This window comes from Aphelocoma coerulescens, chromosome 8 (assembly GCF_041296385.1).
Source record: "Aphelocoma coerulescens isolate FSJ_1873_10779 chromosome 8, UR_Acoe_1.0, whole genome shotgun sequence".
In the NCBI taxonomy this organism is placed as follows: domain Eukaryota; kingdom Metazoa; phylum Chordata; class Aves; order Passeriformes; family Corvidae; genus Aphelocoma; species Aphelocoma coerulescens.
In genome coordinates this window covers 581,367-598,639 of record NC_091022.1, presented here as the reverse complement: position 1 = coordinate 598,639, position 17,273 = coordinate 581,367, and the positions used below count along the sequence as shown (strand labels likewise).

Here is a 17,273-nt window from a genome sequence, read left to right as displayed (position 1 = left end):
GGTGAGACAGGTTTATATCTGCTTCCTGTTCTTTGCTGTCTTATTGTTTGGCTTTTCTGGACTAACTTGGCTGCTGATTACTGGATGGGTTTTGTTGCTGCCATCATCTCTACGCTGCTTGCCTGGATCAGGAGCCCCACCTGTTAGAGCCCTCAGGAATTCATCAAGGACTGAAAGGTAAACTGTGCTGAATTAGAAAAGAGTTGGGAAAGAGGAAGCTGAAAAACTAAATACCAAGACAGCAAGGACTAGATAAAAAAGGACTGTGCTGCACTAGATTAAAATCAATCACATTATCAGAAAAGTGTGTGCGGAGCTCATGGATGAAACAGAGAAATCAATCAAGCAATGTGAGTTCTCATGCACAGCAGTTGCAAAATGTATATGTACTGTATTATGCATAAGTAGGTAGAATATATAAGTAAGTAAAATGTATAAGTACTGTGTTATGTAGCAGTTGTAAAAAGTATAAGTAGGTAAGAAAATGTATAAGTAGAGTGATGCATATATGTATGAGTAGTATAAGATAAGCAAGTGAAATGTATAAGTAAGCAAAGTGTATAAGTAAGGTGTTATGTCAAAGTTGTGAGATGTGTGAACACAGGGGTGTTTTAAACAATAAGAGACTTCTGCGTAATCAGATTGATTCATTGATCAGAAGGCATGAGTTCCTGCAGGATACTTGGTGGGGGTTTTTTTGTGTATGTCCTTATTTGATGACACAAAAGCAAAAAATAATATCTGTTACCAGACTTCCTGATTTAATTGCATGCAGAGATAGAACTGCAGCCCCAAGTTAGCTGAGGACAGCTCTGCTGGTGTGTTCCCACAGTGTCTGGAAGAAGGGACAAGCCTTTGCGCTCGCCACGGTCAGGATAAAGCCACAGATCCCACCCTAGAGCACCTTCAAAGGATTTTGTCAATACCCCAAAGAACAGAGGAGAGGCTGGCCAGGTCCTCCACATTTTGACTGGAACCATCACCAGGACCAAGTGCTGCAGAGAAGAGCTCAGCTCCATCTGTGGCCCCCTCCCAGGGACAGAGGCAGTGATAGTGCAGTGTGAGGGCTTGCCTGTAAATCCCATTCATCACACCCCAAGCCTTCTCCTGCCTAATCCTCTCTTCTCCCACGCCTGACTCAGTGAATTCCCTGCAGCGAGGCAGTTGTCCCTGATAACGTGATGGCAGGGGATGGCTTATGTCAAACCCCAGCAGAACAAATGTTAAAGAGGTGTCGCTGTTAATTTATCCACTCCTCAGAAATCTCATCTGGCTCATCCTTGCCTCTCAAACACCCCCATTTGGTGGGGTGGACTTCAGCTGCTCAGGAGGTGCCTTGCCTGCCCTCAAAGTCCCATCCAGCCAGGCCTTGAACATTTCCAGGGACGTGGCATCCACAGCTTCTCCTGGAGATCTGATAACAAGACACACATTTGTAAAAATCCTGCTGACCACATGCTGGGTGGGTAGGAGAAGGAGTAGGTTTCAACAACAGCAAAGCTGATGCAGTTTGAACACGATAGAGGAGCAAGAGGAAACCTGGTCCTGATGGGTGTAAGGTAAATGCTGGAGCAGATTGTAGGAGAGATTGCAAGGCTGCAGCTGAAAAGGTTCTGTGTGGAGCTGTCAAAGTTCCCTCTTTGAAGTGGATTTAGGTGTAGATGACCATACCCTAGTGTTAGAGGTGAACTGTCATATTTCTGCCCTTCACTTCAGCCCTATTTTTCATTATTTTTGTGGTGCTGCTGCTGCAGATCAGGAGGAATAAAAGGGAAAGTCTGTCTTCTCTTACATAACTAGAAGTAAATGCATAATGCAGCTTAATTGAAACTACTGACTTCCCCAGATAAGCTGGATGTAACTGGATCAACAGTGATCTGGTTAATATATAAAAAATGACTTTGTGACACCCACTGCACATAGATTAGAGCCCTGAGGATGGAGTAGGGAGACACCAAAACCAAATCCAAAACCATGGTAGAAGACCATGAAGATTTGCTGCTGTCTCAGTAAGGATGATTTGAGCGAAAGCAAAATCCAGTAGTTCAACCCTAGAGCAGGAAAAAGAGGGGATGAGGAACTGGATTAATGGCACCACATCTGGGGTTTTGGTTCTTTGTTGAGTTTTCTGAGCACTTTCCTACTGTTCTGGACCTCAGTTGAAGGTGTAGGATCAATCTGATCTCTGAAGTTGTAGAAAAAAATCTAGTCATTTAAGAATGTAATTTGAAAACACAACAAATCTATTGAGCTGAGTGCTTTGTCCTTGAGTTCAGCTGGAAACCTGTAACATTTGAGGGACACTCTGGAGGAAAAGAAGATTATTTAAGGACCATCTGGAGAGATGGGCTTCAGCTGCCCTTTTCCCTATTTATGATTATTAGAGATGAAATTGAAGTGCAGCATGATTAAATTATGCATATAAAGAAAAGCTTCCACAAACAAGAAAACATAAGCAATGTGGGAAGGAACAGAACTGCAAAGAGAACGAGAGGAGCAAAACCAAACAGGATGCCAAACTGCAAAAGACATTTCAACAGCACCTAATTAAAACTGTTCACATTTGCAACAGACAGAAGGTAAAGACATTCACTAGGAAACAGAAGAAAAGGGGGAAAAACAACCCACTAAGAGGAGTGATTTAGTCAATCACGGGAGATTCTGGAAAAATAGAAAGCTTGAGCAAAGGCCAGCTGCAGAACATGCAGTGCATTGGGAGGTGGGGGGTTCTTCCCAACTGTCTCCTGGCAGAGGTGACTCCAGCTGGCAATAATGAGGAATGTGCTGTGCAGCAGCCCCTGCCCAGAGCTCCAGCAGCCTATGGGGAGCTGGCACTGCCACCTCCCGTGCTCGTCTCTATGCAGGGATCTGAATAATATCACATAGCAACCAGCCCAGGACTGAGAAATCAACCAAGGTCCCACTCCAATAACTTAATCACAAGATTATCTTCCAGCTTCTTTTGTTAATTAATGAGTCTTTGCCTTTTGGCTTCAGAAACCATAGATACAGCAGTAACGGAGAGGCTGGAAATCCAGTGTGGCACCTTTGTTAGCACAATGGACTAATAATGCTTCTCCTCCTGTGACACCTTTCAAAGCTTGACATGTTCACTGTTGGGTTCATCTAGTTCCTGATGTGTAGGAGAGCAGCACAAGCTCCAGCGTGGAATAATATGAACAAATGAGTCCTTAGCCATCTTTCAAGGAGGCCAAATCGAATCTTCTCTGGTGACAAAAACAAGAATGAGCTATGCTGTATTTTCCTCATCTCTGTCTAAGCAAAATTATTTTCATTATTGGTGAACATGGGATGAAATAATATTTCAGTTAGGGAAAAGACTGTCTTATACCACATCTGAGAATGAATAGGGGAAGGTATTTTTCCTTCTGGTGGTAGAGTCTTTGCTTTCAGAAAGGGCTGGCTAGGAGAAAGCAGCTTTCCAGCTAGAGAGAGGCTGATTGATGTGTGTACAAGAAATCTCCCTGTTCAGAGATAAGACAGCTAAGTGCTTTGTTAATGACGAAGTGGCAGGCAGAGCTGGAGGAAGAAGCTCTTCCTTAGGTAAGGCTGGAGCCACCGGAGGCCTTTGGTAACCCCCCAGTCTGGATGCTGCCTAAATCCAGCCATCTTCTCTTCATCCACATGGAGACACCACAAATCATTCGTACACTCCATGAAGAGTTGCCATCAGTCCAAAGGTGCTTGTTAAACAATCCCATTTCTGGGATGCTTGTGTGTATGGATAGGCCCCAAATAATTAGCTCTGTGGCTGACAGCCAGCAGGAGTGTCTTCTCCTAACCCCAGAGAAGGAAGGAGCCCACGGGGCTGGAAGTCCTGCTCAGGCCAGCCCACGTTACCCTCTCACCTTTGGTGTGGCTGTGATGTGGCCAGGAGAGCCAGGACAAGGCAGCAGTGTTGTCCCCAGCCCTGACACAAAGAAATGAGCATCATCACAGAGGGACAAGTGGCACAGGCACAAGGCTGTCCTTGTTGACTCCTCAACAACATCATTTTTGCAGGGGCAACAGGAGGGGGAAGAGCAGAATCTCCCCCCCAGACCACCTCCTTCACAGGGAAGAGACTGATGAGCCTGGCAGCCTCTGAACAAATAATTTCTGATGCAGACAATTCACTTGTCAGTGTGGAGGAGCCCCGAGAGGAAATTTCCAAAGCAGATCTGTCGGAGATAATGACACTGCACAAGGAAGCCCTCCTTAGGAGGGATGTCTCCTGAAGACGTGGAGTGTTTGAAAACATGATGCTTCTGTGTGCTCCTGTTGATGAGCTAAAATCCAAGCAGCCGTGGCTGAATTTTTAATCTGGGAGCTCTAACAGGTGAAGCACAAGGAGGCAGTGAGTCAGTTTTTAACCTTCCCTGATGCTGCCTTGGTCAGTCAGACCTTGTTTTCTTTCCAAATCAGAAACCTCTCTTTAGGCCCGAGATAACACACTGTATTCTGCCTCGTCCAGATTACAAACCAGGGAATTTCTGTGCATCTGCATGTTTGTGTAATTGCCTAACACCATGAAACCTCATCTCAGCTGAAGCCTCTAAGCTCCACTGTTAGATAAAAAGCAATTAACAGTAACCATAACCAGAAACACTTTCAGTGTGAGGACAGGCAGCAAATGGCAAATAGATACATCAACAAATCTGTTTTTGCCTTGTACTTTGCTGTTTGCAGCCAACGGGTCATTAATTTTTATATGAGTATCACGGATTTATCAGCAATTTGGGAATCTTGAAGTTATTACCTACGACAGTGGCTTTGATTGTGCTGGCTGTTCTGCATTGCCCCTGCTCCTTCAGTTCAAAAGTCACCCAAAAGGATGCAGTAGCCAGAATCCCACCCAAAGGCACTGGTTATTCCTTGCACTTGTTGAATCTCTCGAATTTGTTTCCTCTGGACTGGGTTTGTAGAGCCCTTTACCCCTGGAGAGCTCATCAGCATTCACACATCATAAGTGTTGTTCTTCCAGCTCTCCTAAGTAGCTGTATTTTATCCTGTCAAATATGAAACTGGCTCAGGTCAGGAATTTTGTGCTGAGCTAGTCAATCTTTAGGGTTTTCACTAATTAAATCTAGGCCAGATGACCAATGGATTCTTCAGCTGAACAAGGATAACTGTTTTAACCTCTCCTTTCCAGGTGTTTTCGGATCATTTTGAATGTTCTGATTCATTAGTTTGAGTTACAGTTCTGTGGGGGGGAAAAAAGAGCAGGTAAACCTGTATTTTACTTGGCAAGCCAGTTGTTTCATATAAAGTAAGGTTCATTTTCTGTGCGGTCACAGAGGTACTTGCAGGTTATCTGTGTAAAGTGATGTGAGAAACCTTAGCTGGATTCATGCAAGTGGTGTTTTTTAATCTGAATAAATGCTTTTCTGAAAAAAAAAGCAGATACAAAGGTGTCAAGGATGAGGTTACCTATTACTTTGCTCTGGAGCTCTGCTTTGGCTATCAGGTATTTTTAAGCTCTCTCTCCTGGTTGGTTTGGTGTTAGCCTGTGTCTCCAGATAATCCATCAGTAATTACCTTTTTAGTTTGATTGCGCTCTTGTTGCTTTGTGTAGTCGCTCAGGAATTCATTTGCTCCCACCTTGCAGACAGATTTAAATGCTGAGCTTGTTTTCCTCCCAGACAGAGAAGAGATGCCTCTATTTCAGGTAAGTGTTCTGTGAACTGTCCCCGGTGCGAGGAGATGATCCTGTGCCTGCTGCAGTTCAGGTCAGGAGGGCTGTGAAATGCAAATCAAACCAGACCTGTTGTGCCTCTTGGGTTAGAGGGGCTTTGCTGAGCTCTTTGTGTGTTTAACACAATTTGGGTGTCCTCCTTGTGCAGTCAGTGGCTACAAGCAGCACAAAGGGATTTTGCTGGAGCTGTTCAGCCTGGAAAACCCCACCCCTGGAAGTGTTCGAGGCCAGGCTAGATAGGGTTTGAACAACCTGCAGCGGAATTGGACCAGATGATTTTTAAGGTCTCTTCCAACCCAAACCATTCTATGATCTTTATGCCTTGACTCTTCCTGAAGATTCTGACAAAGAAAACTAAAAACAAGGCAGAAGAGAAGGCATTCATGTAAATGCATGCCTTGGTCATCCCAGCAGCGACCAAAATATTCAGGGAAGAGGGATTCTACCCCTTTGTGAACATAATTCCCAGCACAGTTCTGCAAGCTTTTTTCCTCCCTTACTTTTCTTGAAAAGGGTAAATCTCTGCTGTACAAGTTTCTCAAGCTGAATGCAAGCAGTCTGCTTGTCTTATCTCCATTTGCCCCCTTCTGTGCAAACATTTCAGTCACTTCCTGCAAATTTAATGTTTTTTCAACTCCTGACGTGCTCCTCATCTCCACTCTGCAATTACAAACCAATGTGCTGATGTTTTAAGTGTTTTGTGTTAAAATGTGTAACATCCAAATTTACAAAAAAACAAACAAACCCAAACAAAAAAGGACAGATCCCTCCCCAAATTCTCTCTAATGCTAATTATAGAAATCTCAGCTCTCCAGCAGAAGCATCAGCCAGCAGAGGATTTGGCTCTTATCAGAGGCTGAAGCTTTGGAAAAATATACTGAGGAAGGAGCATAAAACTGGGGGATGTGGCAGGTACTGTGTGCCGGAGGTGAATGCTGAGAGTTTGGAAATGTAAACTTCAGGTTTTTCCAGTCCTCTTCTTCCCCCAACACCCAGAACATTGCATTGTTGGTTGGTCTTCATTTTTAAATCATCTGCTGTCAAGATACATGTGTTGTTTTCATAGAGTTGGCAGCAGAAATTATTATTTTTTTCCAGCTCAATTTAGAGAACGGTAACAAATATTCTGGGTTTGCTCTGAAGTCATTCTGGGAGGAGCTCCTGGATTATACATCATGGTTGCTTCAGCAATGCAAGTGCAGCTCTTCTGTCAGAGTTTCAGCTCGATGATGAGTCTTTGGCTCTCAGGATGCAGCCTCACACTCTGTCTCCAGCACAACAGAGGGTGGGAATCAGCTTGAAAGCTCATTCCAGGGACGATTTTTATTAGTGAATATATTTACATACTGCATTCTCCTCTTGCACAAGAAAGCTGGAGGATTTTTTTCCCCTTCTAATGAATTTTAGAGACGATCTGACATTTTCTAATGGCTCTCAGGTATGTATAATTTATCCTGCTCAGTGTCTGCATTTTCCAAAATAACACTGGAGAACTATCTGGGCTCCTGCTTTTTTTGGCCAACCATTACTCTCCCTTTTTTCCAGGTTGACCTATAAATGTCCATATGCTGCAGGATAATTGCAGTAGGTGTAGGTTCCTTTGGAGACGCTCTTGTGTGGGAGACAATATGACAGCTCATCTGCACAGCACAGGCATCATTCCCCTGCTTGATTTAGCAGAGAGTCCTGGATCCCGAGGCTTCTCCCATCTCTCCTGTATATTTGGGGATTGCTCACACACACCGTGCACTCATGCTCTCCCGTGCAGTCATTTCGCCATTTTCTGTGGGCAGCTCAGCTGCTTGGAGAAGAACTCACGGAGTGCCACAAGTGTGGCAGAGCCTGGCATAGGGACATAGCCCCTGCTCTTAGATTTCCACGCTGTATCCAGGCATCCTAAGCTGTTAAAAACCTGTGTTAACCTACAGCCGGAATATTTTGTGTGGAAAGCTGTGTTAACCATGGTAAGGTGGAAGTGATGTCCCAGGAGAGGGTCCAGTCTCCCAAATGCCGTGACTTTTGACTGGGAACTACAGGCAAGTTTGTCCCCAGACTTGCTGAACCTGCGTGACACTTTTGGGAGGGATAAAAATCAAAGTCCTGAGAAGCTGGGATGCAGGTTATCAGCAAGGAATTAGGATGAGGGGCAGGAAAAGGAGCTGTGTCACCCCACATCTCAGCATTCCTTACTCTGCTGTAGTTGGATGTCCATGATTTTCCCCTGGAATCTGAGGAGTCTGTGGGCACTTAAGTGTTTAATTTAAAGACTTGCAGGTGTGTTTTAGAGAGGGATTGAGCAGGTGGGCTTGAACACACAGTGGACATGGGGCACTTTTATTCTTTTTGGGGTTTTTCATGCCCTGACAAGGTGTGTTCCATGGCTGAGGACCCTATGGTGGCTGCTGTATCAGCCTCACGGGAGTGTGACAGGGGCCAGGGATGGTGCCAGCATGTCACTTCCGTCGGGGGCCGGAGCAGGAGGTGGTCCCTGCCTGTGCCAGTCACGCAGGTATGTGTGACAGCAGCACAGCTTCAGCCTCAGTCACACTGCGAGAGTGACAGACCTGGTCCCTGCCTCTGTCAGCCACGCTGGGCCTGTGACGGAGGGCACGCCTGGCGGTGTCAGTCACACCGGGGGTGTGAGGGGGTGGTCCCTGGCGGTGTCAGTCACACCGGGGGTGTGAGGGGGTGGTCCCTGGCGGTGTCAGTCACACCGGGGGTGTGAGGGGGTGGTCCCTGGCGGTGTCAGTCACACCGGGGGTGTGAGGGGGTGGTCCCTGGCAGTGTCAGTCACACCGGGGGTGTGAGGGGGTGGTCCCTGGCAGTGTCAGTCACACCGGGGGTGTGAGGGGGTGGTCCCTGGCAGTGTCAGTCACATTCGGGGTGCGACAGGGGCAGTCCGTACTGGTGTCAGTCACACTGGGGGTGTGATGTGGGCAGTGCTACTCACACTGGGGGTGTGACAGAGGCGGTCCCTGCTGGGGTCTGTCACGTTTGGGGTGTGACAGGGGCGGTCCCCAGCTGTGTCGGTCACACTGGGAGCGTGAAAGGGGAGGTTCCTGCCTGTCTCAGTCGCACTGGAGGTGTGACAAATGATGTCCCTGGCAGTGTCAGTCACACGGGAGGTGTTACAGGGGAGGTTTCTGTCCCTGTCAGTCACACCGGGGGTGTGACAAAGGACGTCCCTGGCAGTGTCAGCCTCTTTGGAGGTGTGACAGGGGCCGGTCCCCCGCTGCGTCAGCGCTGCCGGGGGTGTGCCGGGGGCTGGTCTCCGGGAGTGCTAGAACCATGAGGCTGTGCCAGGGGCTGTGGCTGCTACAGGGGGCTCATCCCAGCGCTTGGTGACGCCGATACAGAGCGCCAGCTCTGGGAGGAGCGAAGGGCGAGGGTGGGAGAGGCTGGGAAAATGCCCCCGCAGGGTTTTAGGGTGGCCCCGGTGCAGCCAGAGCTGCTCGTTCAGTTCCCGTTGAATTCCAGAATGGTTCAGGTTGGAAGGAACCATACTCGATCATCTTGTCCCGCCTCTGCTCGAGTAGGGTTATGAAAAAGGAGAAGAAAAAGAACTCGCCAAGAGTTTGTGATTTCCTGGAACACCACTAAAAGCTTCTTACTTACCCTTCGTGAAGTGCTGCAGTAAAAATCCTCTGTACTAAATGGTTATTGAATAGATTATTAAATGCTTTGCTGGGCCAACCTGGGAATTTTGTTAGAAAAGAAACCGGTAAGTGCAGAGCCCAGGTATTAAAAGAACTGATCAGCAGGTAGAGATTTCCCCTTTAACTCTGTAGCAAGCTCATGGATGCATCTTTGGGGGTTCCAGACTAAGTGTGTAAAAGGTGCAGGAGCAGGTCAGAGATGCAGCTCCTCTAAACCCACAGCCAGGAATGGAAGGAGCCCACAGATGTGGCTGTTCTTGCACAGGCACCTTTTGTCCAGCACTAGATGGGTCAGGTTATTGCCTCGCAGGCTTCTTTACAGTCCTGGATCTCCAGTCACACATATTTGCGGAATCAGGCAGCAGGTTTTGCCCAGAAGTTTGCTGAGAGTCTACATCAGTATGTGCAGAGGAAAATGCAAACTTGGGAAGCTAAAGCTCACCACAAAGATATTCCTCAACCAGCCTGCTTCTTACAGTCCTTGCTTGGTTTGTTCCTGTTAATTTTTCTGTGTCTTTCACAGCCTGACTCTGGATTCTGTAACTGCGTCTTGCTTTTGGTCTAGTTAGACCTTGGGTTGTTTCAGTGTTTCTTCTGCCTCATTCATGAGATGCCAGTTCACTGGACCCAAAGATGTAGAAGATCCTGGCAAACTTCAGGAAAATGTATGTTAGGATAATAGGATGGTGCTGGATAGAGACAGTGAAACAATTCCCAGCATCAGAGATCCCTGAAGCTTCTTTTAATTGCACTCTTAGGCTCCTGTGTGGGTGTACTTCCAAAATTCAGTGTCCCGAACAGGCATTGCAGGTCTGTCACTGGAGTTCAGCGGGCTAAAGGGGGCCCAGCTTCCCCCTGCAGAGTAAAAAGCTCAAACTTCAGCCAAATATCAGTGAAATCTCTCTGGATTCAGCTCCTTCTTAGAAGAACCATTGCTTAGGATTTTTTTTTTCCTGTTTTACATAGGACAGTCTGATGTTTAAAGTGTTTATGGCAGTCCTAAAACAGAGTAGCCAGATGTCAGAAACCTCTGTGGCCCATAAAAAATTCAAATGTGATGGAATGTGATGTTAAATCCCTCACAAAATATATTAAGCTCCCATTGTGACAGCAATGTGAACCATGAGTTCACATTTTTAGTGAATTTAACAGAAAATTTAAATTAAGAAATTACTCCAGAGTAGATCTAACCGGCAAATACATTACAGATCCTCATCTGCCCTGACAGACTTGTCACATTTAAGGCACGTAAAAGTGAGGTGGCATAAATAAAAAGGATTTGGCATCCATATATGGGTATGTTGGGAATATGAATGTAGGACAGGCACAAAACACCAATAATGTAATTTTAATAGGAATCATATATTGCAAGGAAATGGGTGATTCAGTTAGTTTTCTGCCTTCTCCCTGAGGATTACAGCTGTTTTTGTGTGTGTGTGCTGGAATAACTCATCAAGACTGATGGGAAAGGCTTAGAATGCAGAGTTTAATGAAATCATGGGCTTGTAAATGCAACATGTGACAGAGAAAGCAGAGAACAGTATTAGGAGGAAAAAATCAAAGTATGTGGAAGTTGATAGAGCTAAGTGTGTTTGTCTGAGGACCAATAGAGCAAGATCTCTGAATTTTGTTGTTATTTTATGCTGAAAGGGAAACACTGGCAGAGTGTTCTGCATCATCAAAGCCAGAGGGGAGGTTTGGGGCTGCTCTGATGAATGTGATGAGTGTGTGGACACTTTTGTCGCTCTGGGTGTGGGGTGTGTACGTGCTGGTTTCGTTACCTTGCACAGAATCCTTTCTCTGTCTTATCTCAGCCCAACAACAGCAGACAGGAGGCCCTGGCTGGTGCTGCCCCAGGTCTTTGATCTCACCCATGAGGCATCATTTGCAGTGCTCTGCATTATTTATCACTACTGAAGTATTTTCAATTAAACGGACGGATTAAATACTAACTTTGCCTGGTAGATAATGAAATTCTTGTTTCTTTTCCAAGGAAGCTGACATGAAAGAAGTCAGACACGACTGGGCACAGGAGTTTGCACTGCAGTTTCTACATTTCCTAACAAGTGAGCACTGTGTGATACCACAGGTGGGAGGCAGGCTTGATTCCTGGTGCTGACAGTTGTCACAAAGGTGAGGAACACCCAGGTGATCCCACAGAAGCCTCACAAGGGGTGGGAAGATGGAGGTGATAGAAGATTCCTCACCACCTTCCAGCCTTAGGTGCATCCTGCGAGACCTTCAGTCCAATAAGAAATCCATATGGAACTGCAGTGCCAAGAAGAGGAGACCTGAAGATTTCCTACCAAAAGTGTGATTGAATCAACCCACCAATTCTGACCTGCAGTGTGGGGATGAATGCTGAGAATTCTTTTCCTCTGAACACTCTGAGAAACCTCCAAGAAGGACAAGTGGGGATGAGAAAAACATCATTTTTATTGATGCTTTTGAGGAGGAGCACATGGAGGTGCTTTGGCCTTTTCCCCCATGATCCCTCTGAGGAAGGACACTGTTTGCTGGCACTACACCATTCCTTTGTGGTTGTGATAAGCAACAATTTGGATTTTTTTAAAATGGCCATTCATCAACTTTTCCGCAAACAAACATGCTTGGCTGTGGGGATATTGGTGCATGTTCTTAGGTATTCCTAAAGTTTTCCTTATGAACAAGGGGAGGGGTGTGTGTTTGTATTCCATGAGGGAATATGGAAAGGGTATGTGATTCTGTGCATCCTGGGTCTAGGTGGGAGAAAGCCTTTACCCTGCCCGGCTAAGTAAGAAACCTCTAAGCATTTAAATTCTGAAAAAATACGGTAAAAATAATGAAAATCTTCTGTTGTTTTGGTTTTTTCCTAGTTTGGGAAAGTTGGAATGACAGTTCTTCCCCTGCAAGGTTTGCCATTCCAAGCAGAGTGTGGGTTCCTCATGGATTCAAGGACTGTCATTAAAGGACTGTTGCAAACCTATTTTTGAAGTGCCTCATCTGAAGAAACTGAACTGCCACTTACTCTGCTCTCAGAAGGAACTCGCTTTTCCATGTGGAAGGAGTAGATACATTTCTTTTCCTCACCCTCAACTCCCAGCAGAGCAGTTTCTGGTTTCATGTCTATTTTTGGCAAGATCTGTGAAATCACAAAAATAATACAGAGCTTGGAGCATTCTTCTATACCATATTTGTATGCTGGCAATGTACACTCTTGTTCATTTGTCATTTCAGTTCTGTATTTGCTGCTAATTGTGGAGCCCATTTCCCAAAGCTGGAGGAGTTTTGCTAGGAAAAGGCAGCGCAAAGCTTCCCAGTGCTGGGTTTAAAAGCAGGAGCAATCTCCGTGAGGTTACACAGAGATGATGGAGAGTGGTTTCAACTGTGGACCATGATCCTACTGTGGCTTTGGCAAAGGCAGGTGGGATCCTTGGATGTGTTGGGCAAAGGACTTCTCTAGGAACTGGTACCACTGTGAAAGGCCCTAGCGGGGCATCACTGAAGATGCAGAATGCCCTTTTGGGTGTGAAGACAATTGAAGTAGGAAGTGGGACACAGAATTCTGGGAGGTGGATTGATCCCTCCTTACAGGGGCACAGCTTGTTTCTTCCAACAAGGCAGAGCCTGAAAATGAATCAATCCCTGCCACACTCCTGCAGGAAGATGGATGCACAGTTATTGCCATTGTGGGGGGCACAGGGATACTCCATGAATTGCTGGGAGCTGGAGCTGAGGGACAGAAAGGGCACTGACCTGTTGGGGCGAGTCCAGAGGAGGGCACCATGGTAATCAGAGGGATGGACCACCTCTGCTATAAGGCAAGGCCAAGAGAACTGGGATTGTTCCATTTGGAGAAGGCAAGGCTTTGGGGTGACCTAGTTGTGGCCTTCCAGTACCTGAAGGCAGCCTACAAGAAAGATGGGGCAAGACTATTTACAAGGGTGTGACGTGGCAGGACAAAGGAGAATAAGTTCAAATTGAAGGAGAGTAGGTTTAGATTAGATAGTGGGAGAATTTTTTTCCTGTGAGGGTGGTGAGGCCCTGGCACAGGGTGTCCAGAGAAGCTGTGGCTGTCCCATCCGTGGAAGTGTCCAAGGCCAGGCTGGATGGGGCTTGGAGCAACCTGGTCTAGAGGAAGGTGTCCTTGCCCGCGGCAGGGGGCTGGAACGAGACGACGTTCGATGTTCCTTTCAACCCACACCATTCCGTGACTCCATGAACAGGCTCCTGGAGCACCGAGATTCGCCGAGCCGGGGCGGTGGGAAGGGCCGGGCTGCGGGATTGGAACGGGGCGCGGAGCGGGGCTGGGGAGGCGAAGCGGTGTCCGGGGAGGGGACGCGGTGTCCGGTCCCGCCCCGCTGCCGGCAGCCCCAGCGCGGCCGAGCCGCCACTGCGCCGGTGCCGCTCCCGCGGGCTCCGCGCCGGCGCGGGGGATGCGCGGGGCCGCGCCGGGACCCGCAGCGCCCAGGTAGGGCGGGGGAACGGGGAACGGGCGCCGGAGCGGGGAAAAGTTGGGGGCTCATGCTGCCTGGAACAAATAAATATCTCCTCTTTTAAAATATATATATACGTGTATATGTATGTATTTATTGTTATTATTATTTTTCATCCCACTCGGTAATTTCAACATCCCCCTGCTGCAGGAAATGGGCAGCCGTGGTCATGGAGTTCTCTTAAGCCAAGCAGCGCCAGCATCCCTTGGAAAGTTTTCCCGCCCCAAAGGCATCGGCAGCTCAGTGAGAGGGGCTGGAGGTGAGGAATACGCCTGTTACTAGCTCCTTACTAAATTGTTGGGAATGGCTGGCGCTGAGGGTGAGTCGAGCCACGCTGTTCCAGGCAGTGACTAATGAGGACTAATCCAAATTGTTTTCCATGTCTCCAGCAGAAGAAAGCGTGGCTTGTGTGGCTGATGGAGCTGGCCTTTCTGGGATGTGAATAAGAGCTTTCACTTAATGCACATCACTGTACTGCCTTGATAATTGCACTTCGTAAGCCTACTGAAACTAAATAGGCAAGTTTTACATTTATGTACATGTGGAAATACAGAAATATTTATGTTTTTACATATATGTGTTCATTTATACGTATGCTTATATTCAGAGATGTCTTATCCCACCTTCTGGTACTTGAAAGGATTTTACAGAAAAGAAGGAGAGCAATATTTTACACAGATAGTGATAGGACAAGGGGGAATATTTTTAAACTAAAAGAGGAGAGATGTAGATTAGTTATTAGGAAGAAATTCTTTACTGTGAAGGTGGGAAGGCCCTGACACAGATTGACCAGAGAAGCTGTCGCTGCTCCATCCCTAGAAGTTTTTAAGGCCAGGTTGGTTGGGGCTTGGAGCAGCTTGGTCTAGTGGAAGGTGTCCTGCCCATGGCAAGGGGTTGGAACAAGATGGTCTTTAAGATCCCTTCCAACCCAAACCATCCTGGGATTCTCATCTTTGGGTGAATTTAAAATGGAAATTATCACTTTATATTTGGTAGTGAAGGCTGGCTGATCACAGAGGATTAAACTTCATTAAACATAGTCTGTTTATGTTTTGTGTGCTGAATGTATATCTTCTACATATCAAATAGCAGATGATTCTGTTTCTCCTACTGCTTAACTAATGTTCCATTCTTTGAATCAGAAAAATACCTTCACTGTTCTAAATTTATAATATCAGAAGAATCACTGATGAAGCAGGTGTTTTATTTCCTAGGGAGGACTGTCAGGAGAGCTGAGAATGAGATGGACTTACCATGAAGGACACAAAGCTCTGGGTGATGATGAGCTGCAGATGAACACAGTGTTTGCCTCAGAGGATGGACATGAGCATGGACTGGGACTCTGAGAATAAAATTTGCAACACAGGTGGGAAGCATTCAAATTATCCCAGAAAGGCCACGAAGTGGGTGGGCCACACCTGTAGCCTGCAGAAGGAGGTGGACATGAATTACTTGTGCAGTCCTACTGGAAACTCTGCTGGACCTGCAGGAAAGCAGGAGCTTACTGCAGAGCTGCAGTGTGGAGACAAAGAAACCTGTGACACTTACAGCCAGAAACAAGGTGAGAGTTCAGCTGGGGAGCTTGCCCCCTCCAGCACCAACTTCCACCTGCAGAGTGAAGATAAGAATTTAGATCACCGTTCCTCTGAACGCCCCAGGAAACCATGGATGATAGCGAAACTTCGTGAGGACAACAGAAGCACTGCTCTTGGGGATGTGTTTGGTGAGGACCTGGAGCCTGTTCCCGAGGAAGCTCTGCCCTATCGATGCAAGAAGTGTGGCTCCTCTTTCCACAGTGTGAGCGAGCTGCAGGAGCACAGGCGAGCTCACCTGCTGGAAAACTCCTACCACTGTCCCATCTGTGCCAAAGCGTTTTCCCGCGCAGCCAACCTGCGCATGCACAAGCTCATCCATTCCAGTGAGCGGCCGCACAAGTGCCCAGAGTGTGACAAGGGCTTCATCCGCACTGCTGACGTCTGGAGGCACCTGCGCAATGTGCACAAGATCGAGCGCTCCATGGTGATCCTGGGGAATGGCATGGCCAGGAACCCCTGGTCGGTGGTGCATCGTAGCCAGCACAACGTTGAGTACCCAGATCAGCCTTGTCCTGAAAACCCAAAGTCTCAGGAAGACAACTTCAAACCTTACACCTGCCTGACATGCGGCAAAGGTTTTGATAAGCCCAACCTGCTGTCCAAGCACAAGGTGATCCACCGGGAGGACAAGCCCTACAAGTGTCAGGAGTGTGGCATGGCATTTGTGCAGCTGCTCAGGCTCAAGAGACACCAGCAGACTCACTCTGGGGCACGGCCCTTCTATTGTGAGGAGTGTGGGGGAACCTTCACCCGGCTGGCATCGCTCCAGCGCCATCACCGCATCCACACCGGAGAGAAGCCCTACTCCTGTAATTTCTGTGGGCATTCCTTCACCGAGTCAGGGACCCTACGGAGGCATGAGCGCACACACAAGTTGGACAAACCTTAATTTGTGGTCTCTGTGGTTGCTTCATACCTGAACGAGGTCTGCTCAGTTAGGCTGGAAAAGCACCCCATGGTTTGTGCTCTGCCCAGTTCAGACCCACTGCCCAGCAGTGGCTGACAGGGAATGCTACATTACAGAGAGCTCTGGAACTTGTACTGGGAGGGATTGCGCTGCCTGGCTTTAAACTGCTTTGTATGAAAAAATAACCTAATTACCCCTGAGTAATGAAATGGGAGGCTTGAGGAGACTGAAATCACTCACATGTGCTTGCGCTGTCTGTTTGCAGGACTGGTGATGCATCAGCTCAAGCTTTGTGCAGGGATGTGCAATCACAGGCCATGAGAATTCACTGGATGAACTGGCCCTGCCCTCTTGCGTGTGATGGCTCTTTGACACTGAGTTTGGAGATCTGTTAGTTTGCTAAGTTAGAACAGTCCAGAGTTGTCCTTCTATCCCTTCTTTCCTTGTATTTTGCTGAGTTCTTCTTTCTGTTACATTTCTTTTTTATTTGGAAGGGGGAGTATCATGTTGGTTATTAAAAAAACCCAAACCAAATCCCACTTACAAACCAGTTCCGTAATAAACACAATAGTTACCAGCTGTATTTCAGAATGTTTCTATCTGAGGGAGTACCAATATTTTATGCACCTTTGTGTGATGGGTTGAATGTCTGTTAATAATGGGGAAAGCTTTATTTTGGCTATGGTGGTGCAAACTCTTGGGGTGATGGGGTTCAAATACATTTCTGTCTCTGATGGAACCATGCACACTAAATCTATCCAGCTGAGTATTGTGGAAGGAAATGTTTGAGGACACAAAATTCAAAGAGCAGAAGACCGAATTTAAGCCACCTTTGCTACTCATTGCATAGGAACCTTATGGATTTAAATGTTTTCACACACAGGGAAGCTTCCCATAACAAAACCATGTTCTGTGGTGTGTCCAAGTACTGCCCGAAGTGTCTGT

At 47.0% G+C, this 17,273-nt stretch overlaps 1 protein-coding gene across 10 annotated transcripts; it reads left to right on the top strand.

The window, feature by feature from the left end:
- Positions 1 to 16,911, top strand: LOC138114007 (zinc finger protein 92-like). Of its 10 annotated transcripts, none has more exons than XM_069023016.1 (6): positions 1 to 177; positions 11,345 to 11,417; positions 12,207 to 13,151; positions 13,977 to 14,085; positions 14,216 to 14,344; positions 15,041 to 16,911. In XM_069023016.1, exon 6 carries the CDS (start codon positions 15,144 to 15,146, stop codon positions 16,308 to 16,310), a length of 1,167 nt encoding a protein of 388 aa, XP_068879117.1. In that variant the 5' UTR covers positions 1 to 177; positions 11,345 to 11,417; positions 12,207 to 13,151; positions 13,977 to 14,085; positions 14,216 to 14,344; positions 15,041 to 15,143; the 3' UTR covers positions 16,311 to 16,911. The 10 variants fall into 10 exon arrangements, with proteins under 10 accessions (XP_068879117.1, XP_068879114.1, XP_068879111.1 ...); XM_069023013.1 differs by having other exon boundaries at positions 11,345 to 11,484; XM_069023010.1 differs by having other exon boundaries at positions 11,345 to 11,992; positions 12,207 to 12,750.
- The last annotated feature ends 362 nt before the right edge of the window (positions 16,912 to 17,273 follow it).

Excerpts from the sequence above, each read along its gene's own strand:
- LOC138114007 (XM_069023017.1), top strand. The coding sequence starts at position 15,144 with ATGGACATGAGCATGGACTGGGACTCTGAGAATAAAATTTGCAACACA.